The sequence below is a fragment of the Poecile atricapillus genome, chromosome 7, assembly GCF_030490865.1.
Source record: "Poecile atricapillus isolate bPoeAtr1 chromosome 7, bPoeAtr1.hap1, whole genome shotgun sequence".
NCBI classification, from domain to species: domain Eukaryota; kingdom Metazoa; phylum Chordata; class Aves; order Passeriformes; family Paridae; genus Poecile; species Poecile atricapillus.
In genome coordinates this window covers 17,650,428-17,676,768 of record NC_081255.1, presented here as the reverse complement: position 1 = coordinate 17,676,768, position 26,341 = coordinate 17,650,428, and the positions used below count along the sequence as shown (strand labels likewise).

The window sequence follows — 26,341 nt, the reverse complement described above, 5'->3', positions numbered from 1 at the left end:
ATGTCTGTTCAAAGCCAGCACCAGCCCATTATTATTAACCCTCCTCCACCAGAATACATAAATAACAAAGGTTGTGGATGTCAAACAAACCAACTTCAGTACTTACAGAGGGTGGTCATGAGAGCCATGTGGAGACACAACTTTTCCTGGCCATTTCACCAACCTGTAGATGCAGTAGCACTGAATCTGCCTGTAAGAACGATTTTTGAACTGGAGTATTAATATGTAAATTGAATTTAATTTTAAATTTAATTTTAAACAGGTTTTCTTCAAATGCAACAGTTTATGGAAGACTATTTTTGCTATTGAACTGCTGTCATTAATCCAAGTCTACAAGAAATGTGTTTTCTTTCTAGAGAAATGCTATATATTTGCTCATTTTTCTGATCTGAATCTAGTAAATCAGTATTTCTAAGGGATAATAATAATGCTTAAACAGGCCTGCTAGAGCTTCTGTATATTGGTGTTCAGATTTGTCTTCTGGTTTAGACATACTTATTAACACTGCATATGATGATTATTTTCTTTTGCCCTTGAGTATTATTTTTTTAATATTAGACTGCCTTAATGTCAAATACTTTGATGGAAAATCAGATCTGATTGACCCTGGAGTAATCAGGCAAATCTGGAATCATTTTGTTGCAGAGAAGTCATTACACCTATAGTATTTGTCCATTTCGAATCATTTTGCTCTGAAGTTTCTAGAGGAAATAAATGTCCCTGAAAAAATAGGGAAATAAAAAAGCTATGGTTCTCATCATACCATAGTGGAAGAACATCCTTCCATGAAATAGGAAATATGATGCTTAAATTTGTTTTCTGTTCTGGTATGTGCATGCTATTTATGTTACAACTTAATTGTAACAAAGCACATGCCTATAATGTCTTGTGACACATAGTTTTCTTCCAGGTATTTTTAAACTCCAGTTGGATGTTTTCAGTCAAATGAAAACATAGGTGATTGGTACAATGGCATTTCAGATTATCTGGAAGATGTTGCTCTTGGTAGATAAGTGGGAAGATTTTAAATAAAACCAATATATGTTCCCTTGGATTATTTTTTTTCCCCCCTTCCAACAGCTTAAGCATTGATATTTATTTCTCACAAATTTTCAAGACTAATTCTACGAACTCCCTGGTTTTGTTTAGAGCAGACAAAAGCCTTTATCTGTGGCTGTTTGCTGTGAAGAACTCATTTGGCCAGTTTGTACAAAAGTACAGTCAAAGTGACTAGCTCTCTGTGTCTTTCCTTACCCTTTCTCCATCTTGGAAGTAGCTGTCAGTTAAGGTTAATATTAAGGGGCATTCCATCAGAGTTGTGGCAATATTTGCAGCTGACTTCAGGCCAGTTCTGCCTCTCTGGATTTCTAAGGCAGCCTCTTGACTTCTCAGAGTATCTATTAGTTCAGCCATTGCACAGTAACAAGCAAAGATCTCGCTCCATGGCAAGGACAATAAAAGTATTCTCCCCCTTTGCATTTCTCCTTCAAATTTTAGAAGATGCAGAATGGACAATAACCTGATTATAAACTGATTTTTTTATTATTATTAATTGCATTTTTGTTGTGATAAATAGCCTGCACTCTGATGTAATTAGCTTTTCTATTTCACCAAAACAGATTATTAGGATAGCTTCGGAATGCTCTAGAGGCAGTAGTTTGTACAATTACCATGTGTATGTTACAATATATATGTGAACTTTGTGGGGGTATTTCCATTCCAATTTCTTAAATGCACCATCAGCCTCATGGTCTCTCACTCACAAAGTTTTAGCTATGCTACTAAAATAATCATGACAGTTCCCATTCCAGCTGCCCTTCAGTCATATTGCCACTTCTTCACTAGGCCAACCCTAAGAGGAGAGCCAATATAGCCAGGGATAAAGTATTTGGATGGCAATTATGAAAACTTGGCAGCTTCTTTTTGTTAGTGACAGAGACTTTGTTGAAGTTTGGCTTCTTTTTCCTCTGTTCTGTAAACTGGAGTGCTGCTTTGTGTAAATAGCTTTGAGATAACAAATGAGAAGTGCATATACTTATAATAGGTACTACTACCAGTAGAGCCTATAGAAATTAATATTCTCTGGAGCCTATAGAAATTAATATTCTCTGGAGCCTATAGAAATTAATATTCTTTGGGACTTTGAATGATATGTTACATGGAAGAACAGGACAAAATAGAAGGTGAAAATTTCCTGAACACCTACATTTTTGGTGTGACTTCACTTATGACTATAGAGGAAGGTTTTCCTTCAAATAAAATACTGCTACTAATAGAATGCAGTTCTCTCTTGCAATTTAGCTTTCATAACTAAATGTGTAAAAATCTTCATGTCCTAATATTAAGGTATGTTTGGTGACTTATTCTTTCAATACCACAGGATTATTACACTATCATAAAAAAACCTATGGATTTAGGCACCATCAAAAAGCGTCTGGAACACAATTACTACACAAGAGCTGCAGAATGTATTGAAGACTTTAAAACTATGTTCTGGAACTGCTACATGTACAACAAGGTATGTAAAACAACAACTCTTACCAGTAACTGGTTTTACTGAATGATGCTAACAAGTCTAAAACAAGCATGTGGTTATTAGGACACACAGTAAGTTAGTTAACTTTTTCATTATTTTTTTAAAGTATTTTCTCTGAAATGCTGGGGAGGTTTTTTAGCTAGGATTGACTGAGGACACATAAGTGAAGTCTTGCTTGCTGTTCCAACAACTGAGTGCATGGTTTTTTCTGCACAAGGACTTCACATCCAAAATCTCTGGGGTTTTGCTGCAGAGCTCATGAACAGCAAGTACTATGTCGCTGCTGTACAAGTCCAAGGCTAGCAACCCTGAGCCACACTCTGTTCCTTCAACCACTTCAATCTAATGTAGTGTGAGCATCTCCCTGTGCTTGGATGTGTATTGGCTATGTCTTAGTATCTTTGAGCTTCAACAGCCTCTTCAGAACACAAAGGCAAATGAGAGAGTTGCAGATTTGCACCTTTGGCCATTGCTGTAGGAGTATGCACAAGTACAGGAGGATTGTTCAATAGCACAGTGAGAGAGTATTTAAATGGTGAAGTAATTTGCTTTAAAGTGAGTTGCAGGAGCAGGGATGGCAATGATTTCTGTTGTGGCAGGACTCTCTAGCCTAGCTGTTTTATGAAATCACTCCCATTACTGCAGCCTCTCCTTTACTGAATGGTGCTGACCATATTTTTCAGCCAGGTGATGACATTGTGTTTATGGCCAAAGAACTAGAAAAAGTGTTTATGCAGAAAATATCCCAAATGCCACCAGAAGAAAAACTAGTGAGTTCCAATAAAGGAAAGAGAAAAGGAAAGAAGACAGAAGGTAAGACCTGTATTATCTGTTGAATTTGTAAAATATTAAGTAAGCAAAACTGAAAACGGGAAATCCTCTTTGTCACAACTCAACCCTGGAACAGTTTGGGCATTCTCCACTCTTTCTAGAACAATCAGACAAATAACAATACTGCTATAAGGCTTTAGAAGGTGGTTTGTTGGTTTTTTTTTTTAAATTTAAAGGTTTGGGTGGTTTTCTTTTTAGAAACTGTCTTCCAATTCAGAGACTGTCATGCTACTCAGCATTGTGTTATGTAAACTAATAGGTGTGAACATCTATGGGAATTAAACAGAGTAACAGCTAAAAAAGACATGAATAATCAGCCTAACCAAACACAGAAAGACATTGGTCTAAACTGTTCTCAGATCTCAGTAGTGAAGATGTTCAATATTGCTAAGCAGTATATGCAGGTATTAACTATTCTTATGAAACATGAACCTACATGATGTAGTCTGCACTCTGCTGCTTGGTCTTTGTGTTTGTAGAAAACAACTTAACACTTCTGTTGGCAAAAACATTTTTACAATATACTGAGTGTAGTATGATGCCTCTTTAATCTTTGGTCTGAAGTTAATCCACACTTTCTTGAAACTAAATAATGTGTAACTTGGCATGATATGCTAACTGAAGCACTAATGGTGTGAGTAGAGGAGGATAGCAATGTTGCTGGAAGTAACAAACCCTCTAGTTTGCATTTATTTATGGCATTCCTATATGGAAGAGTGGTTATGTTGACAACTGATCAATTTGACTGTGAAATAAATTAACTGCAACATTTAAGACTTAACTTCTGAATTGCCCTGTGTTAAAATAACCAGAAACATGGCAGCCCAATCCTGGGACTTCAAATGAACAAAGCACAGATGAGCAGCAACAAGCTGAAAGCAGTGAGCAGCCTCCAGTGATGACTCAAGAGCGACAGCAGGTTGCACTGGCTCCTTTGTCTGCAGCTCAGCTGACTGCTTTAATGCCAGCTGCAGCCTCTATAACAAAAGTAAGTTTCCTCAAATGACTTTGAGAAAGAAAGATACTGAAATTGTTCCTTCAGCACTGATGGCAAAACCTTAGGGGACGTGTTTACTGCTGTATGTTTTTGAAACTTTTGTTACAATGGAAGCTAGTAAGAGATCTCTATTAAGTCTTCTATGTCTCTAACTAAATAACTGGGTGAGTACTAATTCTTGGGATGATTGCTTGGCACATATTTTGTTATAAATGTGGTTTTAAAATCTTGCTTTTGTTCTCAAAGAAATAAAATTAAGATGATCATTCTTGAAGTGTATTAATATATACACTTTTGCTGGCTTCAACTTGAGGATAATGGTTTTAGTACTAAAATAAAGCTCTAAGTTCTATTTAATAATTTTTCATGGTTTTTATGTAAATCAAATGCTTGATTCTTCAAAAATTAACATGTTTGCTTAAGCACTGTGTAACTAGCTTGGAAGGTGTTTGTAGCTCACAAAAGCAAATTCTTGTTTCTTCCATCTGAGTTGTATGTGAATATCTGAAAAACACTCCTGTATTGATTTATTTTTTTCTCTTCCAATGAGGAATAGGGACTTTTGCCAGGCTATTCTATAGTGTATATTTACATTTCACTCATGTAGAGTCTGAACACTGATGACAAAGCCCTTGTTATATGGCTTCCAAACCAAATACTACACAAGTTAAAGAAAAACAAATATAAACCCTGTACATAAAACCCTGAACCAGGCCTAAAATGAATTGCAGCGGTTTTCCCCATTCCTGTGGCTGTCGACTTGCAGGTAATTTCATAACCTGCCAGTTTCCTGGAATCTTCACAAGTGGCTAATATCTGACCACAGCCTGACCTGCAGAACATCTACTTCTTTCCGTTACATCTAAGATGAAGCTTGGTGTGCTGATCTTGTAATACATTGTAGGTTTTTAGTCTAAGTTTGTGAAATTTCTGCATTCTGTGCTGACTTCAATAGCTATAAAAGTTCTGACACTTTTTTTGGACTACACACACACAAAAGGATAATCTAAAACTGACCATTCTCTTACTGTTCCAGATACATGTACATTTTTTCTTTTCTTAGGCAAAAAAAGGTGTGAAAAGGAAGGCTGACACTACAACTCCTACTACTTCAATAGTCGCAGCAAATGGTGAATCTTCTGCAATGTTTAATGAAAGAAAAGCTGTTAAAGCATGTACAAGTGAAAATGAATGTATGGTATCAAATAAGCTTCTGAAGAAACCCTTTTCAGATTCTGAACAGCTACCTGGAATTACTAAAAAGATTCAGTTGTCAGAACAACTAAAACATTGTAATGCAATACTTAAAGAAATGTTTTCAAAGAAACATGCAGCATATGCATGGCCTTTCATAAAACCTGTAGATGTGGCATTCTCCACTGGTGTGAACCAAGCCAATTCCAAATGTCCTACAGACCTAGGAACCATTAAAGTAAGTATGTTTCTGGGGAAATTAGACTATTTGTGTAATTACAAGGCTTTAAATGTATTAGTTAAAAGGTGTCATGAAAGCTGCTTCTCCTATGAAAGACATTATGGGCCTAAGAAATAGTCAGACACATTTCTGTTTCTCAAACTTAACAAAGTCACTGAAAGAAAGTCTTATGAGTCTTGTTGTGACACATAGTGGCTAATCTACCTAACTGCTGAAAAAACTAATATAAGTAGTGAGGGGATTATGATCTCCATGAAGCCTTTCCAAGCATGCCAGATACTAAATATCTGTCCGTACACACAGTGCTGTTGTTAACGCCCCATAAAAGAAAATGCACTTCTGTCAACTTCTCCTTTTCCCTCAATCTCAATATTCTTGGTCAAGTGCCATAGAACACCGGAGGTTTACATGACACATTTCACCTTTTTAGTGGAAAGCAACCATTCTGGATGAAGATATGTGGACAACACTCTGTGAACAGTGAATTTGTATGGGGTAAAATATTTAGCCCAGTTAAGCTTCACCTTTTGGGAGAATGTTCCATTTTAATAGCTTAGTGAATTATCTTGAAAGCTGAGTTGTACAATACAAAGGTTTATTTCCCAATTTCTAGTCCATTAGTTTGATTCCAGCTATTATGGAATAAGCTTTGTGTAAATAGCATGCATGGAATCAAAAACAGATGCTGAACTCAGAACCAAATAAAACCATCCAAACACTGTCTTGACCAAGTGCTATAACTAGTACTACAAAGTCCTTTGAGCAGTTACAATTAAATTGTTTAAAAGAGGGGAGGGAAAAAACCTCTCATTTTGTTAAAGAGACAGTGTTGAAATGAGATGCAGGTATTTCCATCATGTTTTTTATAATATTTGTCTTGATACAGCTGAATCTGAATATGCATGTTAAAATTCTTGTTCCTCCCTGCTTTCTGCCAGTTCATGGTGATGTTGTCTACTAAGAGTGCCTTAATTTTCTTTTCCTCTAGAAGAAAATGGATAACTTTGAATATAATGATATACAAGAATTTGCTACAGATGTTAGATTAATGTTCATGAGCTTCTATAAACGTAATTCTTCAGACCATGAAATAGTTGCTATGGCAAGAAAACTTCAGGTGAGTTACCTTTTAAGTCAGACTTGAAAAAGAATAGTTCAACCCATGCCCTGATGTAGAATCTGCTAATATTACTGAACTGTGTTGCTGTGCAGTTCTACAAGTAGTATATGCATAACACTTTAAGAAATCTGAAAAATATGCTGTTTCCAAACCTAACTCTTCAGGATGTTTTTGAAATGCACTTTGCTAAAATTCCTGATGACCCTGTTGCAAGTGATCATCTGCCACAGCCTGTGAGAGAAATGAAAGAAGCTTATTCCAGTGAAAGCAGTAATGATAACTCCTCAGAAGAAAAATCATCTGAAGACTCTGAAGAGGAAAGAGAAGTGCACCTCAAAAAGCTTCAGGAGCAAGTAAGAATTAGTATTTAATGAGTGTGACTTAAGATATCTCTGGTAATGCCGCTTTCAGTGGTATATTCCAAGGCTTAGCAACAAAAATCAGTTTTTAAAAGATTCTAGTAACTTGTATTTTTAATACAGAATTTTATTCCCTTCTGGAAGCACTGCCAAATGTTGAGCAAATAGTGCCTCAAAAAATACAAAGTGAGCAATTGTTCTACTACTCTTGCCTGCCACTTTTTCAGAGGACTCTCAGACTTGTTAGAAAATAATACTGTGTTCCTGTGGTATGAGACCCTCCAGGTACTCCACATGTAGCTCACTGGCATGTTGTTTCTACAAGGCCATTTTTTTCACATGGTCAAAAAGCATTGTTCTTACCCTCAGACTCTTTTGAGCCACACAAAAGCAAGTGATTAATTTCTTCTTCAGCAAGCTCAGTATGAGAGAGAAAAGGTATCTCCTACTAACCAGTGAAGCAAAACCATATTTCATATTAGGAATGGGATTGGGTGTTGCTTCTGCTTGAACATAACTTTTTAACCTTTTGTCACTGTATCTATAAACTTTGGGGGAAATTAGCATTTGTTCTGTTAGTCAAATGAGGGACAGTTTCTGGTCCTTGTCAGATTAGCATCATCAATTTATGAATGTAGGAAGACGGATGAATGTAAGTGTACAAGCCAACCTTTACAGTAGTGAGGTATTTCAGTATGTCTGATCTCTAATCACATCATCTGACCATCTTCCAATTCCTGAGGTTTAAACAAAATTTTGTTAATCTATTCTCTGATATTCTTAGTATGTCCCAACTAGCCACTTTATATTGCAAAATAAGATGCATGAGCCCAGTCCCACTCGCCTAATTCAGCAATGCTGTAGAAATATAACCTAATAAGGCATCCATGTGCATTCCAAATTCCTGAAATTAGAGAGGCCACTGGAAATCTCTAGTGATGATTTTTTTTTGGGGAGGAGGGGTGTTTAGCATTATGTCAAGAATACATAAAAGGTACATGCTGTTAGAAATGTCTGCATAAAATAAACAGTCCTACATCTTTTAGATGCATAATCTGTGACTAAGATACAATATAGTAAAATGTTTGGAAAGCAGACATCCTATTAATATCCACTCAGCTACCCCCAATTTCCTGTGATATTTAGGACCAGTTTATTGTTCCTCCTACATTGCCCAAGATTATCAGCATTTTGGTTTTTTTTGTTTTTTTGATAGCTTAAAGCTCTTCACCAGCAGTTGTGGCTTTTGACCAAAGCATGCTTATCTAGACCAGAAAAGAAAAAAGGGAAGGCTAAAAGTGAGAAAAGAAAGAACAAGGAAAAAGCTGAAATAAAAAGCTTGATTCAAAAGAAGAAAAATCTGAAATACATGAAGAAATCTAAGAAAAAGCTGTCTTTAAACATGTAAGTGTGGGGAACTTGTGTGGGTGTCAAATTATTTTAAACTGCTGTTACTGCAGTATACTTTTTTCCTGCAGTCAATCAAAGAAAACCATGCAGCAGGTCTTGTTGGCACATAAGTCAGAAGATGAAGATGGTGCCAAACCTATGAATTATGATGAAAAACGACAGTTGAGTTTGGACATAAATAAGCTCCCTGGAGATAAGCTTGGGAAAGTAGTCGATATAATACAGTCAAGAGAACCTGCACTGAGGAACTCTAACCCTGATGAGATAGAAATAGATTTTGAAACTTTAAATGCTTCAACACTCAGAGAACTAGAGAAATATGTAGCAACCTGTTTGAGGAAGAAACAAAGAAAACAGGGTATGTAGCATAAATGTTTTTAAAAGCCCATTAGATTTGCTTTCTGGTTTGCTTTCATGTTAACTTCTGTTTCACATGCAGCTAAAAAAACAACAAAGTCAAAAGAAGAATTTAATTTTGAGAGGAAACAAGAACTAGAGAAGAGACTGCTGGATGTCAATGGTCAACTAAACCCAAAGAAGGAGAGCTTCAAGAGTAATGTGGCTCTTACTTTTACTCATTTGCAATGGAAATAGCTTAAAGCGGAATTCTTCCCTTGGGCTTTAGTCCTGTTACATATCTGGAGACTTTCTCCTCAGAACAGTTGGGCTCTTAAACTTCCCACTTCTAGTCTCAAGATTCTTTCTATGCTGAATGAGCTGGACCAAATTTGCAGCAAATTTGGTCCGTTACTTCTCTTGTCTAAAACAGCTTCTTTATTCCTGCACCTAGTACTTTATTACAGGTAAAGATGGTAACAGTTTGAGAAATTAAGGGACACATGCTAATATATGAAAACATGGCGGGGAGCGTAGAGGGTCACACAGTCTATTCATTTGAAATTAATTTTCTGTGGTTAAGGAACTCAAGAATAACCAGTTCTAATAATACTTGTTATGTGGCAGTGTCACTAATGCTGTCATGCTAACAAAACTTGTGTGTCGGTGACAGGTGTGCTGTGTTATCTTAGACTTAAGGAAGTGTCCTAGGAGAATAATTCCGTTTTTCAGGCCATAATGCATTTCAAGATCAAAGCCAGAAATTCAGTGCATACTTGAGCTGTACACTCACTGATGGTTCTCATATGGGGATGAAAATGGATCAATGCAGCTGATGCTGCTATTATAAGTCAAGCTGTTCCTCATTAAAATTGTGAGTGCTATTATTGCCCTCCACTGGATATCTATATAGCTCCTATGTAAAATCAGCTGAAATGAGGGAAACAGCCCTGAAAGACGCAGGGACAGTTGTATCCAGCATTAGCTCAGTCAAGTCTTCCTATCTGGTTTACATAATGGATTGAAAATATTCTACAAAGAAAAGCTTAAAGAAGCTGCTGAAATCAACTATGAACTATATGTTGTGAGGAGAGGGAAGAAGCTGGCTAAGAAATCTTTACATCTGGTACCTGGCTTGTTTATAAGAGCTAAATCTGGATTTGTGTCCAGGGAAACAGGTATCTATATAACTTATTTTCGAAGCTTCCACAGAGCAAAAACTTTGTAAAAGGTTCGACTGCAAAATCATTATGAGCTTAGCTAAATCAACCCTGCAGATGCAAAATAGTCAGATGGTGGGGAGGTGGCAAAAAATGGTAGTTTGGGAGTGCACATGGCATGGGAAAGGAAAGCTGGCTGTAGATAAAAAACTCTGCAGGCAAGTCTGGCAGCAGCAACATGCACAGAAACGGGCTCTTAACTGCAGGAAAGCTTATGGGGAAAATTTTTTGAATTGTGTCCTAAGTCTGTACAGTTTGAATCTAATTCAGAGTTGTAAATCGTGTTATTATGGCTTCTCCTTGGATATTTCATTCATTCAACTAGCTTGCTGCTGGTAAATCCCACTTCTCTCCTCTCTAGGGTGGCCTTTGTTTTCAAGTCCACTGCAAAATGGATAGCAGACAAGGAACTGAAATAGAATGCTCTCTTACATGGGAGAGTAGACCTAACAAGGTTGATCATATTCTTGTTTACAAAGACTGCTCCATTTCAGGTTGTTCTGAATTCTTTCTTTTTCTCCTGCAGTTGAAAACAATGCTGAGTCAAGTACTGGGCCAAGCAGACTGAGTGACAGCAGCAGCAGCTCCTCAGATTCCAGCACCAGCACCAGCAGTGATTCTAGCTCCTCAGATAGCAGTGACTCTGAATCAGGTTTGAAAGCTTATTTTTGTGTTTGTGTGGGCAAAATATCTTCTCAGCATCTACTCTTCCACATGCTTATTAAGAATTACAGTTATCTTTGGTTTGCTCCACTTTGAAGGCTCAATTCTAATGCTATGCAATGAAATGAATGCCTTTATACTGAGATTTCAGGTAACACAAAACCACTACAGGTAACCAAACACCACTACATCCCTTCAACTTACCAGTGAAAATCTTTAGGCACCAAAATAAGGTAGCAAAAGGTTTTTGTATCTAACCTGGACACTTGCCTATTGGGCTGTAGTTTAATCTTGTAGCTTTGATCCCTTTTTGTGAAAGTGTGATTCACTTTGCTTTCATCTTCTGGTCTGCAGCAGGAAGGGTGACCTGAGCAACAAAAGTGCCTACAGCATTAACCTGTAGAGCCAAAATCAGCCCTGGTGCTTAAACTGTTTCAAGCTTGTTTAAAGGTTATTACAGCATCAGAACACTGAATGATGTTTCTCTGGACACAGAACTCTTTAGTTTTCTAGGACAGAATAGATCTGTCAAGATGGAGGTCTACAGTGCAGATCTCCATATGAGGTACAAGGTGAGATGAATGCTCAGCCCCCAGCAGTGTGGGGGGAGCAAACACAGTGAATCAATGGTAATGAAGACCTTGGTCCTGCAGAAATCTTTGTGGTCTCTTTTTATATCTGGGAGAAGTTATCTAAACACATCACGGTCAAGTCAAAGTATGCAAGATAAGAATGTTCCCTTCATTGTGAGGTTTGATTCAGGGTACAACTGCAACTCACACCTTGTTATGGTGCAAATAATGAAATATACGTAAATGACTGATTTAGGGGTTTTTTCTATCCCCCTTTTTCTGCTCACCTCACTGCATTTACAGTTACAGAAACCTGTTCAAAACAGACTGGAGCCAGGCAGAACTGTCCAGCTTCTATGGAAAAGTCTAAGGTAAACCTGGCTGGAATGGATATAATAATTTTACCCTAAACAAATAATGAAGTTATTACACAAATAACTTTAACAAAATTATTTTTAACATACAATGGTAATAGAAATTATGCAACTTTATCAGAAAATAATGAATATAACTTGAATGCTATTTGTTCTGTAGGACTGATTGATATGAAGATGACCCATGAACTGTTTGTTTAAAGTACTTTATGCATCTGTATAGGAACAGATATACTGGGAGATCTTCTGCGACTTTCACCTTTTATAATCATTGTGGTGATTGTGTTTGATGAGGGTCAGAATGTTCCATGTGCCCCACCCACCCCCAAAAAAGGGAAATACTCTCCAAATCGATCTCTGAGTATAGAACCTGATAAACAGTGCAAGCCCCACTTAAATGTTTTTTCATCTATTAGTAAACTTAGTTCTACGCCTGAAAATAAATGAATTGTACAATATACCACTTATTTTCAGGGTACTTTAATGTTGCTTATTGTTATGGTATTATAAGAACCAAGAGCAGTTTTATCTAGAAATATTTCTTAACGCCTCTTACATGGAATTGCTCTATTCCTGTATTATGCAGTGGGTGTTATTTCTTGTCAAGGTTAGCTGCCTTTAACAATTTCCCTTGAAGCTACCAGAGACAGAGACCTTGAATTTCAAAGCAAAATCACAGCCAAGCCTTCATTCTTCTTGCAATAGACTGACTTACCCTTAAAGTACAGGAAACTAGGCTGCAAATTTATTATTCAGCTGCTCCTTCTGCATCTTCATAAGCAAAGATTCAGGGAAGGAGTTATGCAACACCTTTTTGCTTAAGAGCTCTGCAGCCTCTGCAGTGACAGAATGACAGCAATAAACTTGAGAAAACAGGATCCAGGAAATGAGCTTCATCTTGGTCAGTTGTAACAGCCCCTTACTGACCTTCTGAGTAGCAACAAACATCACACTTGATCTTCACATTACATTTTGTTCTCAGGGGTTTTCTGTACCTGTCAGACCGAGGCAGTGAATGCACTTTACCTCATGGCTTTTTGTCATCAAAACACTTAGAAAATGATGGATCAGTATCACAATACAAGGGGTACTGAATCCAATAAACAGTGGAAATAGGTAGTGGTGGAAAAAGAGGATCAAATAGCTATTAAAGAAATTTGGCTGTATTAACTACTGCAGTCTCTTTATAGAGAATACCACTTTGTTTACAGAAGACATCCTGCAATGCTGTTCTGCAAGCACAGCCCTCCTATCTTACTAGCAGTCTGCAAAATCATGGATCATCTGAACTGCAGCAGCAACCTCCCAATGTACTGCAACGGCTTCAGTGCCTTAATCCATCAGAACAAAATGCTCAGACTCTCTCAGGTAATACCTTTATGGCTACATTCAACTGCTGAGGAAAGAAGGGTTATCAGGATGCTTGTGTTGCCCAACAAGCTTACCTTGGAATTTTGGAGGTTAGCAAGTGGATAACTGAAAAATTCTTGCAGGGTATGGATTACCAAAGAGCATAGTGTAAATTAAAGCACTGAGGATTGGCTAGGGGTTTCAGATTAGTGGGATGCTTGTGGTGGGGCATAGTATTAAAAACAGGTGTTCATGGGTCCTTCCAATGAGATGGAAAAAGATACCTTAGTGAACTTGGAGTTACAGGAAGTGTTGGACACCTTAAGGCAAGATTAGGTGCTTAAACCCATGCCCACTACCCAAGTTCATGTCTGAAATGCCTATTAGCTGAATGTAAGGCTTGGTGCCACAGGTCCTCTGAACTGACTGCTGCTGTCTAGACTCATCAGATACATGAAGCTGCTTAGGGACTTGATCCAAGCAGCTATTATTTTCCCTCCCTCACTTCAAAAAGCCTAATAACATCAGACACTTCTGAGATTTTGGTAAAAGACAGCATGAACTGGTAGCTGATTAACTGAGAAGTCAATTAAAAACTAATTAAAAATAACTCTCTGGAATCATGTGGCTAGAATACGTATCTCTATACTGAGTTACTCCACAGATCTAAACGGTGACCTAATTCTGAGATGTAGGACTGCATTTTGCATGGTAGAGGAAAAATCATACCCTACTTCTTTCTTAGATAAAATCTCAGCTGTACCTGCTCTGCATGATGCTCCAGACCAGCAAACTCCTCAGAGCACTCCAAAGACAAATCAGTCTTCTGTCACCCACTCCAGAAATGTTCTTCCAGAGGTGAATACATGCTTCTCCCCAGTGAATTAATTTCAAACAGCATCTGTAAAGCATGTTCTTACCCGTTAAATAACATGTAATATAATACTTCAGACTTGAATTTGATGTGATAATGAAAGTCATTTAAGGTTTACAACAAAAGTTTTCTAAAACCCCAATAATGAAGTGATTCTTATCCTTTAACAGGGTATTTACTTCATTGCCTATTGGCTGCAACACAAAGGAAAGTTTGGCTGATCACATTTATAGTGTACTATAAAGCTTATTTCTTTTCAGGGCTATAACTTGAATTTAAGTAACCCTTGCACACTTGGTTAAAAGTCCACCCTGTGAACCAACAGCTTTACAAAAGAGGCAGATTATAATAGGTGTTTTGGTTTTGTAGAAATATCAGTTTCACAAACACAGCAATACTGAGGATGTAGAGGCTATACTGGGAAAGTGTTGCTTTTCCTATGTTTTCCTAAAGCTATGGAAACTGGGGCTTTCAGGGTCTAGATGAGGCTGTAAAATATTTAATCACTGTTGACTTCTTGGGAGAGTATCCTGGTTAAAAGGGCCTGTGTGGAGCAAAGGAAGTTGTGGATGTTACTGCAGCATGAGCACTTCCATCCTATGATGATAAATAATCTTTCTGAATGTGGTTGAAAATTTAGTTGCTTTAATCAGGCTTTTTGGCAATGGATAGAAAATGCCTCTTGAATCTGTGAGCACAAGAATGTGTCCTGCAAGTAAGGATGAAAAGCAGCTTACCCTTTCCTATTGGTGTCCACTGTCCAAGGTAGCAGGTAATGCAAATTATTACTCAGGTTTGTGCAGCACTGTCCTTAGTTCAAGGGTTTACTACACAGACTAATTTTGCACAGAGAGAAAAATACCACTGCACTGAAGATCAGTTACCCTTTACCCTGATCCACAAGCTAGAGTGCAGCAACTGCATTTATGACAACTTCATTCTGCTGTACAATGCTAAGAGTTAAAGATCTTGTATCAGTTTCTTATGCTCTACCCACTCCATCACTTGGGATTGCTGAGCCATGCATATTCTAAATCTGAAGTCTTGATGTATGAACTCGTTTTGGTTACCATAATATGAATGAAATCTATTTCTTCCCTGGTGTTTACAGAAGCTAGAGCTGCATGAATTTACTGCTCTAAGCTTCTAAACCTTTAATCCTGATGTTGTATAATAAGAACCCTCATATGCTAAACACGAGTAATATGAAGAATATATTTTGAAGTCTAGCTTCTCTTCTAGGTGTCCAACACCATTTTCCAAGTTGACGGTGTGGACTGGACTAAACAAGCTGAGCAAACAAGGCATCTAGACAAATCAAATCAACTTCAAAACAAGACCAGTGTGAGAACTGCTGATTTAATATCCATATGTCAAGAACAAAGTATGTAATGTCATAATAAAAACTGTAACTATTATCAGGGGTGCAAAGTTAAAAATGCATATGAAACTGCATATGAAACTGGTTTAAAGAAATATCATGCTGAACACTTGTATATCAATCAGTTTGCAGGATAATGGTGGGTATGAAGTTTTCCCTTATTCTTTCTTTTTTATTTGCTACTTAAAAAAAAACAACCCACAAACAAAACAAAAGTAAAATTAAACGGATGTTTGGTTCTTGTTCTGTGTTAAAATATATATAAAGATATATATATAAAGGAAATTACTTTTTGATTTAAGATTTAGGTTTCTGAATGTAGTACTAGGGATATGTAAACCAGTCTTCATGAAGTCTGAGAACTGATGCTTCAATCTGTTGAACTTCACTGGCCTTTGAAATGTCTTCTCCTGAAACTTCATGGAGCTCTTTTCCCAGGGCACTTCATATGTATTTTGAGTTATCTTTGGCTCTTGGTGACAAGGATCTGACAGCAAATCAATGTCAAAGAGACTTTCACTATGGAATAAACTTGCAATTATTACAAGAACACTGTCTCTCTGAAAGCTGCATTCTATACATCATACATATTTCTATGACTAAACTGAAGGGCTGACTGAACATCCATGTTCTGTGTGTACAGAATTACCTGACATGATTGTTTTGGTTTCTCCTTTACTCTTGGCCCTCTAGAACATCTCTGCAGGGAGGGAAGAAGCTTCTGAAAACTTGAGGAAATTAAAGGGCAGAGCCTGTTCACTGATGAACTCTTACTTTTGGCAAGGAATCATGCTAAGTAGTTGCAGTGTATCAAAGCAATTCTAAACATGGAGATTTAATTCTCCATGAATTTCTATTAATTTTAGGGTCTTATCACACCAAGCCATACATCTACTCCCCACTTTTGCTTAGACTTGCAGCTTAGACCAGCTGGAACTGGTATATGGCCTTAGCTAGGGATTTTCACTTAGGAAGTTTTGGGACTGTGAGATCTCTCTGAAAACCCCTTTAATGACTGAGGTTTAATGTCTGAGGGTCTGATACTTTGAATCCAGAATTCTGTATTCAAGCGTTCAAAACTTATCCTTTGCATAAAAAAAAAACCTGACATTTTACCTGAAATTTTCTATTAAGCATTACTTAAATACTGAAACATCTCAAACTACAGTACAGGATTGTTGCTGAATGAGAGAAAATGCATTGTTTATCTCTGCTTTGAAAATAGTTTTGGTTTATTTTTTCCCCTAAAATAATAAAGAAGTAACAGCATGGAGTATTTGTATGTCTGTAGGCTACTGGAAATGCGAGTACTAGCCCTTGATGGCAGACCTATCTGCTTTTAAAAGAAGTAAACAGGGCTGAGAGCTTTAGGTGAAATAAGTTTGCATAATCAGTCAGGAACTCATAATTTTGGAATCAAAAGGAAAGAGGGCTGGGTGGGAAGAGGAGCAAGTGAATAAGTGGCAAAGTGCTGTGTTGAAGCTTCCTGACTGAACCTTTTGAGCATTCTGCTGTGACTGCTCCTAGAATTAACCTGGAGTTAATTGCTCCTCTATAGTTGAGCTAACTATACTTTTTCCTTCCCAAAAGTGGTCCTGTTCAACTTAAGCTTAGGAAATATTTGGGAGAATTTGTCATTCTGAACCAAATAATAAACTGCAACGTAAGCTTTTAAGTCAATTCCTTGAATGACTGAAGTTTTATCATTTAAATTTGAGAAAGAATAGTCTACAAAACCAACATGATTAAAAAGGCTTTTTTATTCTTCCATCAGGTCATTGTACACTCAATGATAAATCTAATGATAAAAATATACTAGAGCCAATATCTGAACTTCTTCCAAGAAAGGTAAGTGGTGCTCAAATTCTGTTTGAGAGGAGGCTGAATTTATTTACCAGATTGGATAACTCCCTGACCTAGGATCTTCTCTAAATATCTGTTCTTTTATGATTAGAGTATTTAGTGTACAATAGGTCTTTGTTATAATCTGCACAGATTTATCTCATTTTTAGTGCTAAAACCATACAAATCCGTGGACTCCCTTCATTGCAGAAGTTTAAGTATGTAAGATACATACACACACACACACACATACATATATATATAATGTGCCCATGTTGCCATATTAAAATATGACTTGTTTCATGTAGTTTTAATATTTAAACAAGGAACTAGTGTTCCTTGATTTAGTTCTGATTTCCAAGTTATTAGTGTGCTTTCCCTTACTGATCCAGTAACAAGAGTAGTGTGGAATATAGTCTTGGTGCTATTGGAAAACCTGTTCTGAAATAAAACAAAGTGCTTTTAATGACTAGAAGTATTTATGACAGTTGAGCAAAATCCAGTAAGTTATAGTAATTGGAAGGACAGAGACATTTTCTTATCTATTAAATTCTTCTATTGTAATCAACTAATATATAGAATATATAGAAAACATTAAATAAAAATTACTAATAATAGATCATGTCAGCCCCTGGACTTACAAAGTTTTCTACATCATCTGCTGAACTAAAATGTTTCTAGGACTTTTCTTTAGGCACTTAGCTTTCAGAAAGCTATTAAGTAGCACGATGAATTCAATTCCAAAAATATGCATTTCCTTCATAGGCAAATGCTTTTGCTAGAAGCAGGATTTCTTAAGAATGCTGGTTTTATTCTGGTCTATGCTGTGAAGAAAATGCCACAGGGGAACAAACAAAACCCACAAGCCTAATATAAAACTATTGCTATGTAAGGATTACATACAGAAATTAGATGGATGTTCTCTGTATTAAAACCTTGTCAATGGACCTTGTGTGAACTCAGCCTTGTGAATTCATGCTCTCTGAAATGAAAAAGTGGAGAGGTTGACTTGAACAATCAGAATAGTTACAAATGCTAACAGTTGTTGGTATATTGCCAAAGACTCTCAAAGTTGATGAGAAAGCACATCAAAATCTGCTCAGAGTGCTGTATTTGCACTAATATCCTGCCAAAGGAAGGATATTTTGGTGTAGATATTCCCAACAGGGCCAGTCAAACAACACTGTGTTAATGTAAGAACTAAGCAGGTAAAGTAGTTGCAGAGTATTTTTTCCTCTTTTGTTTTCCTTTTTCTAATAACTTTAGGAGACAGAATTGAAGACTGTAGATTCCTGGGTAAGCCTATGTAAAACAATGAAGCTTCCAGCTCCAATAAAAGCATCTGCTGAGAGCTTCAATCAGTTCAGAGATGCAGTATTAAAGAGGAGTGGGCAAGTGCAGGAGTCAAAAAGCTCTCTTCTGCAAGCTGAGAAGGAGCTGCAAAATCTTCCGCAAGAAAACAAAAAGTTTGTAACCACTTCTGTGTAAGTATTATTCTGGTTTTTACCTGTATGGTGCTTGGGGGCTTAGTTATTCAGGAACAAGGGTTTTGGATTAGGTAATTGCCACATGTCAGGTGAAACTGGGGAGATGTACCACACTAAGCTAAACTGCACATCCAAAATGCACAAAACAGCTTTTTCTCTGTAAATCAATATTATTTTAGTAGTCACAGAAACTTCTCAAAAATTTCTTCTTGTTGTTGCTGTTAGTTTGCTTCTGGATTTTTTTTTTGTTGGTTTGCTTGGTGTTTGGGTTTGTTTTTTTTTATGGAGGGGCATTTGGTTTTTGTTTGTGTATTGAGATGAGGGGTTTTGGTCCCCTGGAGTACTCATGACCAGAGTTCACACTTATTTTATTTTCCTGTACCTGTAGTTAGGAATGTCCTCATCTTAGTGCTCTCCTAAGAGGATACAGGATAGTGTAGTCTTTGAGAGCATGGTGTTAACATAGCCCTATACAGGGGTTCCTGTGTGCACCACTTCACACAGCAGAATTCTTTACACTGCTGTAGAAAAGCACCTTCAATAAGCCCCTCCTGTAGTATTCTTCCCTAGTTGTTTGCAGCTCCTGTTTCAGGCAGTGCCCTGAGGTCTATGGTCACACTGAGTGAGATAAGTGACTACCTACTAGTTACTGCATTACAGTAATATCCTGGAGTTCGTTTGCCACCTTTTGGAAACTCTGTTTGCAGTATTACCCTCCCCAGCAGTCTGCAGTTTTTTCCTTGCCTGCTTCACCCTGTGAAAGATAAAACTGAGCTGGTTCCTAAATTCTCCTGCACTTGCCCATTGCTGGTTGTATTAGGATAAGTCAATTGTTTGGACTGTTTTATTTTAATCATCAGAGCGTTTAAGAGACTTAAGAGTATACTCCTGGTTCAGAAATCAGTGAAATCTACCTCAAATAAGTAAGTGAAGAGGAAGAAGGTAAAACAAAAACATCACAGGCCAAGAAAGTAAGATAAAATAATTTCAAGGCAAGCACATGTAAATTTTGTGTAGCAAATCTATAAATCCCACATGCATACAGGTCAGAAATGGGACACAGGAAACATGGACCTACTACAATCCAACAATTGTGCACACATAACTCTTGTGAAGGAAAACAGTGAGAACCACACTTTAAGTGCTAGACACTGATTTAAATTATTTGCAGAAATCGATCAGGTTGTTATGAAGAAAAATAAAGAACTTTTATCCTATAGTGATTTCTTCTCCTGTCTTTAAAGGGGCCATGAAAGCACAGGATTGGATGCCATGGCAGAGACACACTGTGAGCTTGAAAAAGAAATACAGAAGAGTAAAGTGCCTGAAGCTCAACAACGTATTCTTGACCAAGACCGTAACTTGGCTAGAAAAATGGAACAAGAACGCAGGAGGAAGGAAGCAGTAAGTTTCTGACTCTTGCCACGTGATGTATTTTTTTCAGCTTTACTAGAGAATAAACAGATATTGTGTCAGGTTCTTATTTCAAAGGATCTGAATGATTGAAAACAACAGAACTATACTACCTGAAGAGGTAGTCCAGAAAATGCAAAATGCAATAAGAAACTCAAAGTGCATCTTCAAGTGACATCATATGAAAAGCTATCTGCTTGGTGTCAGTACTCCCATAAACTTAGAATAATTGTGTAGTAACATAAAATTCTGAAGAGGAGTCCCTGCCCTCTAAATAATTTAAAACCTTGAGTGTTGCAAGCTGTCCATCCTCCTTAATGTATTCCATATCAACAAAAGTGCTAGTCATACTGTTCTGGTATGAAATTCTAGGCCTGAGCCTTTTAAAACTAACTAGTTTTATTGGTGACAGTAATTAATTCTTTTTAATTGCTACCTTTTTTAGATTAAAAAAAATTAAAAATTCATAGTGTTGTACAATGGAATGGAAGTACCAGTGTGAGACTGTGCTGGATTCAGATAACTTCAACTGAAGCTTTCATCCTTCAGCTTTTTTCTGAGGGCAACAGCATGCACACTCAAACTTGTCATAAAAGAGAAGACATGCATTTTTTGAGAAGATGCTTTATAGTTTTCTCCTAGATCATTAAGCATTTGACCTGCATAGTATTCATTAATGTCTGACTGCTCTGAAAAGACACTTGTTTGCTTTCTTGCAGACGGCTTGGATAATTGATGTGAATCTGCAGAGAGATATTATGGCATCTTTTGAAGAATATCTTGAGTGAAAGCAGTAGTCTATATAGAATTTAACTTCAAACTGCTATGAGCAGCATAGTTTTGTACCAGTTAGGATCCTATATGTCCAGACCACTTTAAAGGTCTTCTATAAAATGTTTTGTATTAAAAGCTTGTTCATTAATAGCTGAAGTGTCACAAGATTTATTTCTTTTTACTGCTTGTTTTTAACATGTCATCTAGTCAGCTACCCAGTGGAATGGAGTTGTTCATTTGATTGCAGTTTCATATGTTGTGTATATATGGTATTAAAAAAAATCTCTTTACTGTGACACACCTGCACAAAATCTGGGCTCTGACAAAAAGATCTCTCTAAAAGTGATGCTGTCTGAGGGGTGTGTAACATTACTTGTAATCACAAAAATCTTCCATTAACTCTATTATTTCAGCAGCAAATCTTATGTACTTGCATGTCTTTTAAGGCCCAGATGTGTTTAATGTATTTTATGTGAACATAGCATTTAGCTAAGGGTGCAAACATGTTTGCCACATAGTTCTGTTCTTCTCAGGAAGAAATTATGGAAAATTGGCTCCAGTTTGAAAGATTTTCTAATTGATGCAAGATATTATTAATGTCAAAAAATTGTCTGAGGTAGAAACCAGAATGTAAAGACCACACATTCTTGTTCATGATATACCGCTGTGGGAAATTTATGTGGGACTAATAAAACATTGGTTTATAGAATTAATACCAAAACACAATGTGTATTACAGAAATGCTGGGGGAAGAGGACCCCCTTCAGACAATCTATTTCAGTAGTCTTCAAGCCCTTTTTGTCATATACCCCATCATTTAAATATTTTAAGCATGGACCATGTGTATTTATTAATTTATAAATTATATACAATATTCCACTGTACTAGTATATTTTTATATTACATTATAATATTTTCTATTTCTGTTTTTAACTCTGCTTATGTATTATTTTATTTTGTAATTTATAAAATTGTATTTGATATTTTCTTCCCATACTCCACTTTGGAGACTACTGATCTCATTGAGCCTCCCACTCAAAACTCTCTCCCTATGGAGAACTTTGATTTGTCAAGTTTCTGGATGAAAAGTGAAGGTAACACTGCCAGTTGCGGTGAGGTTCTGCCACAGACAATTAAATTAAGTAAGATAAGTGAACAAAACTTTCCATAAATAACTGAATTTTCAGAGAAAGACAATAGATTGCTTCTAAAGTCAAAAATGCCAGCTTAAAGCATGCCCAAAAATGGTAACCTGGTCTTTCAGGTAGCAGGCTGATGAGTTAATGCTAGTTCAAATATTTATTGGATATCTATTATTTATTACTTTATTATTCAATAAAGTAATTGTGGATCTTCAAATTCTGCCGTTGCTGGAATGGTATTATTTCATTCAATAGCACAAGGAGTGTGTACAACAAGCACTCAGACTGGGCCAGCAATCTTGAAATGTCTAGGGATGTCCTGGCCTGGAGGCATGGGCAAGTGTACGCTGTTTGGGAGATTTGAGGACTTGGCTAGGACATGGATTTGGGATGAAAGATGGGTGTTAATGTAAAGTGGTGCTGTTAGGATATCTTTCATATCCACATCAAAAATTACCTACCTTCATTTGTAGTTTATACATTGTTAAGAGCTATTTGTTCTGCAGTAAAATACTGCAGCTCACATCCAGGACTCTCTACCTTGCTGTCACTTTGATATACTTTCTCTCTGGATTAATGCAAGCTCAAGAGCTTTTGCTTTGGAAATAGGAGGTGATAGAGGAAAGAGCAAGAATTCCTTCTGAGCATTTCATCCATTGGATACAGCTATATGGCATTGCTGGTATGAACTGGTGCTTTTGTCCCTTCAAAAACTAATTCCAGCTTCCATGATTCTACTGTCATGCTGGCTAAAAGTCACAATGTCAGTGCTCCTAGTGCTGATCTGATAAACGTTTTATTTGCAACCTCCAAGTCACTTGGAGAGGATAATCAGCTCCTGTCTCAAGACAGAAGGCTGAATCCAGAGGTAAGGGAGATGTCCTCCACATGTAACAAGCCTCTAAGGACTGTTTGCACAAAGCTATGAATATACTCAGAGATGCAGAGATACCACTTGGGTAGGTGCCCCCTGCAAGAAACAAGCTGCTTAAATAAACTGTTAGTTACTTAACAGTTAAAAGGTGTATTATGTTCTATTACACCATTTGTTTACCTTTATCATTTGGGAAAACAGCTGCTTTATTGAGTCACTTGCATACTTGTGTCTATGCTAGTAGATTTTATCTGCATATAAACGACAGGTAAGATGGTTATTAGCTTGAAGAAGTTCCTCTGTCACTAATAAATGGATTATGGTAAATTTCTTACTATCAGCTATGAGCTGGTCAGGCTGGAGGCAGAGGCAGAATCAGTGATGTGCAAAGTTGTCCTCTTTTGTCTCTCAGAGAACCAGGTTTAGTTGAGATGACAAAAGATAAACAGGCAGATGGCACCTTATGGAGGGCAAAGCACACTGTCAAAGCACGTAAGACCATCTGTGCTGGGGTTGGTTTGGCTTAGCACCCATTAGAACAATAAATTAGAGCAGAAGATGAAAAAATCAAAATACAAAGAAGACAGAAAAATAATTGTCGGGACTCTTAATTTTTCTTATTTATATGACATGTAGAAGATTCTAAGCTTTCTTCTGCAAAATCCTGGAAAATGTGTGGAAGGTATTTGGCTTGTACAAACAAGTTTGCCACGCACATGTGGACAGTGTGGTCCTAGAGTACAAAGTGTTTCTAAATAATAGAGGAATTCTACGGCTTCCTTGGAAAACAAGACAGCTAAGGCTGCAGGTGAAGGTGCTCAGAAATCCTGCATTAGGGTGTGCAACAATTTCATTGTGCAAACCCTGCTCAGAGCTGCTAGGTCACCAGCATTACCTTCTTCCCAGCTCTGATACCAGATTCATATCCACTACCTGAAGATGGCATAGCTGGACTCCACAGCCAAAAGGTTTGTATAGTTTAGAAGTTTGACATAACCATTGAGGTAGTTAGTGATGTATAAAATAAAAACAAACTTGGTTCTATTTGTGTGAAAAAATGTGCTCTGCTTCTTTCTTTGTACAAGAACTACTTCATATCTTGGCCAAATACCTTTGTATAATGAGGCACATCATGGTTCCACTTTATTCCTTCTTATATTCTAGATGCCTATGGGAATTTTATGATTGCTGTGACTAAATCTTTCATCAATCTTTCTTTGAAGGCAAGTGAAATCTTGTGGTCAGTTTCAGGATCTCAAACATGTTTTCCAATTTTCCTTAGGGCATGTTTTCCAGTAATTAATTCTGATTACTGGTTTATTAAGAAATTTGATGGCTACCATGATATAAACAACAGCTTTGGCTGTTTTGCTCCTGACAAACTTCTGAATTTATCTAACTGGGTCACTGGTTTACTGAGGTGCACTTCAGGGAAAATTCTGCTGCTGCTTAGGCTAATACTGAGAAGTTGCAAAGGCTTCTTCCCTACAAGAAAGGTCATTAGCACAAAGTCTGATGCATAAGAAATTAGCTGTATGCTAATCCTAGGGTTGGCGGTGTGAGTAATCTGAGCACGAAGGGAAAGCTCAGGCTCGGTAGGCATGATTCATGTAATCCTACTGGAGTCTGCAGAGGTCGGTGTCTGAACTGAATCATCTGCATCTGATATTCCTTCTCTTCTTGCCCAGGAGAATGAGGGAGCCTTAAACAGCCCTGCACCTTTTTCCCCAGCAGACCAATAAAGCTCCTGACCTTACGTTTGTAAGGCTTGTGCTCAGACAAGGAGCAGGGCTCATGAGCAGTGTATCCAGCATTGGCAGCTGATGTAGGTTGCTGGTATTTCATTTGTGTTATTGATAACAGGAAGCCTGGCAGCTTTTTACAGCTACTTAAAATGTCATCTTTAGTAACAGAAAATAAATTCATATTAGGATTGTAACTTGTTTAAACTTCTAAATTCATAAAATGCAGTAACAGGCCATTCTTTATAACATTCCTTTCTGCTGCTTTAGTTCATTTTATTTGATTTTTTCTAAAAAAGGAAGAATTTTGACCTTGTTGAAACCAGCATTAATTCTGTCATTGACTTCAGTGGGCCTGGGATCCAGCATCAGTGTCTATATTTGTAAGTCTGAATTTAGAACAAGTAGGAGAAAGCATTTGGTATGTTACAGACAAAAGTCATCTACAAGCTGTGTTCCATGCATAGTGAAAAATAATATATATTCTGTCTGTATACATGCTTACCCAATTTTTTTTAAAACTATCTCATTGAATTACACATCTTAAAGTTAACAGATGGATGGTGTCTTTGTGCCAGCTTCTACTTGTACTGCTGGACAGAGCAAAAATATTTCTTGGAAGTTAAGTTCTAATCCTACAGATTCAGACCAAGAACAAATTTTGTTTTTCATTAAATTCATAAAATTTGGCAGCCCTGCTCTCTTCAAATGGCAAGAAGCTGCACGTAGGCCTACATATGAGCTGTGATTCTCACGTGGCCTCCAAAAGTCTTGAACCTGCCTGTATCCTCTAGTCTGAGAAGCAAAGGAGCTAGGAGTAAAGGTGAGCAAGCCATGCAGTGAGCGAGATCAGGATTTGACATACAGGCTGAATTATACTTTTCTTGTAGTCAGCAAATACCATGTCCACATTTTGTTATCTTCTAGAGCTAATAAACTGTAATTTCTTACAATGCAATTTTACAACCTGTAAGATTAATTGCTTCATATAGTTACTCTTGTACTTACAATTTTGGATTATGTGAGCCATTCTGGCTTTAAATTACCCTTTACTCTACATATCAGTAGGTTACTAGGAGACAGACAAGACTTTCTTCTGACCCTGGCATCTGTGGCCCTCTATCACACAGTGACTACTCGGTGTGTGCTTGTAGCGATTTACTAATGGGCAGGCAGGGAATTGTTCAGCCTCCATCAGCCCTCAGGGGTTGAGATGTCGATAAAGACTAAGTTAAGTTTAGGCGTTTTATCTTTTTAAGAAATATTCACTAGTAATAGCATATAATAACTAAAATTGTAAATACGTTTATAAATCACCTTTAAGTGGGTAATAGTGAAGCGGCAGTGAAAGAATGCAGTCATGAAAACACTACGGTGAGAGCACACAGCCCCGTGCCTGCAGTTATCCACTTCTGGCTCGGCAGTAAGGAAAGGGCGCTCAAGGGCGCGCTCGGGGGGTGCAGCGCGATCGCTGCGGGGTCTGGGGCAGGCACGGCGGGGGCGGCCGCGCTGCCCCCAGTGACATTCCCAGCGCGTTCCGATGTGTCTGGCGGCTCTGCCGGAGCGCGCAGGTGACACAGCCGCGCCCCGCCGCCCCAGGGACGGCTTC

At 37.5% G+C, this 26,341-nt stretch overlaps 1 protein-coding gene across 1 annotated transcript; it reads left to right on the top strand.

Annotated features, from left to right (window-relative positions):
* BRDT (bromodomain testis associated) lies at positions 1 to 20,988 on the top strand. Its single transcript, XM_058842872.1, has 19 exons — positions 1 to 192; positions 2,381 to 2,518; positions 3,220 to 3,349; positions 4,180 to 4,355; positions 5,428 to 5,796; positions 6,788 to 6,916; positions 7,084 to 7,272; positions 8,495 to 8,682; positions 8,757 to 9,046; positions 9,128 to 9,241; positions 10,771 to 10,896; positions 11,789 to 11,850; positions 13,044 to 13,221; positions 13,949 to 14,061; positions 15,320 to 15,461; positions 17,233 to 17,306; positions 18,567 to 18,766; positions 20,032 to 20,191; positions 20,920 to 20,988. Exons 1-19 carry the CDS (start codon positions 1 to 3, stop codon positions 20,986 to 20,988), a joined length of 3,039 nt encoding a protein of 1,012 aa, XP_058698855.1.
* The last annotated feature ends 5,353 nt before the right edge of the window (positions 20,989 to 26,341 follow it).

Bases quoted from the DNA above. Each gene is read 5' to 3' on its own strand.
- BRDT (XM_058842872.1), top strand. From the start codon at position 1: ATGTCTGTTCAAAGCCAGCACCAGCCCATTATTATTAACCCTCCTCCA. The intron at 11,851-13,043 runs GTAAACCTGGCT...GTCTCTTTATAG, and splicing joins CTTCTATGGAAAAGTCTAAG to AGAATACCACTTTGTTTACA. The intron at 14,062-15,319 runs GTGAATACATGC...CTTCTCTTCTAG, and splicing joins CCAGAAATGTTCTTCCAGAG to GTGTCCAACACCATTTTCCA.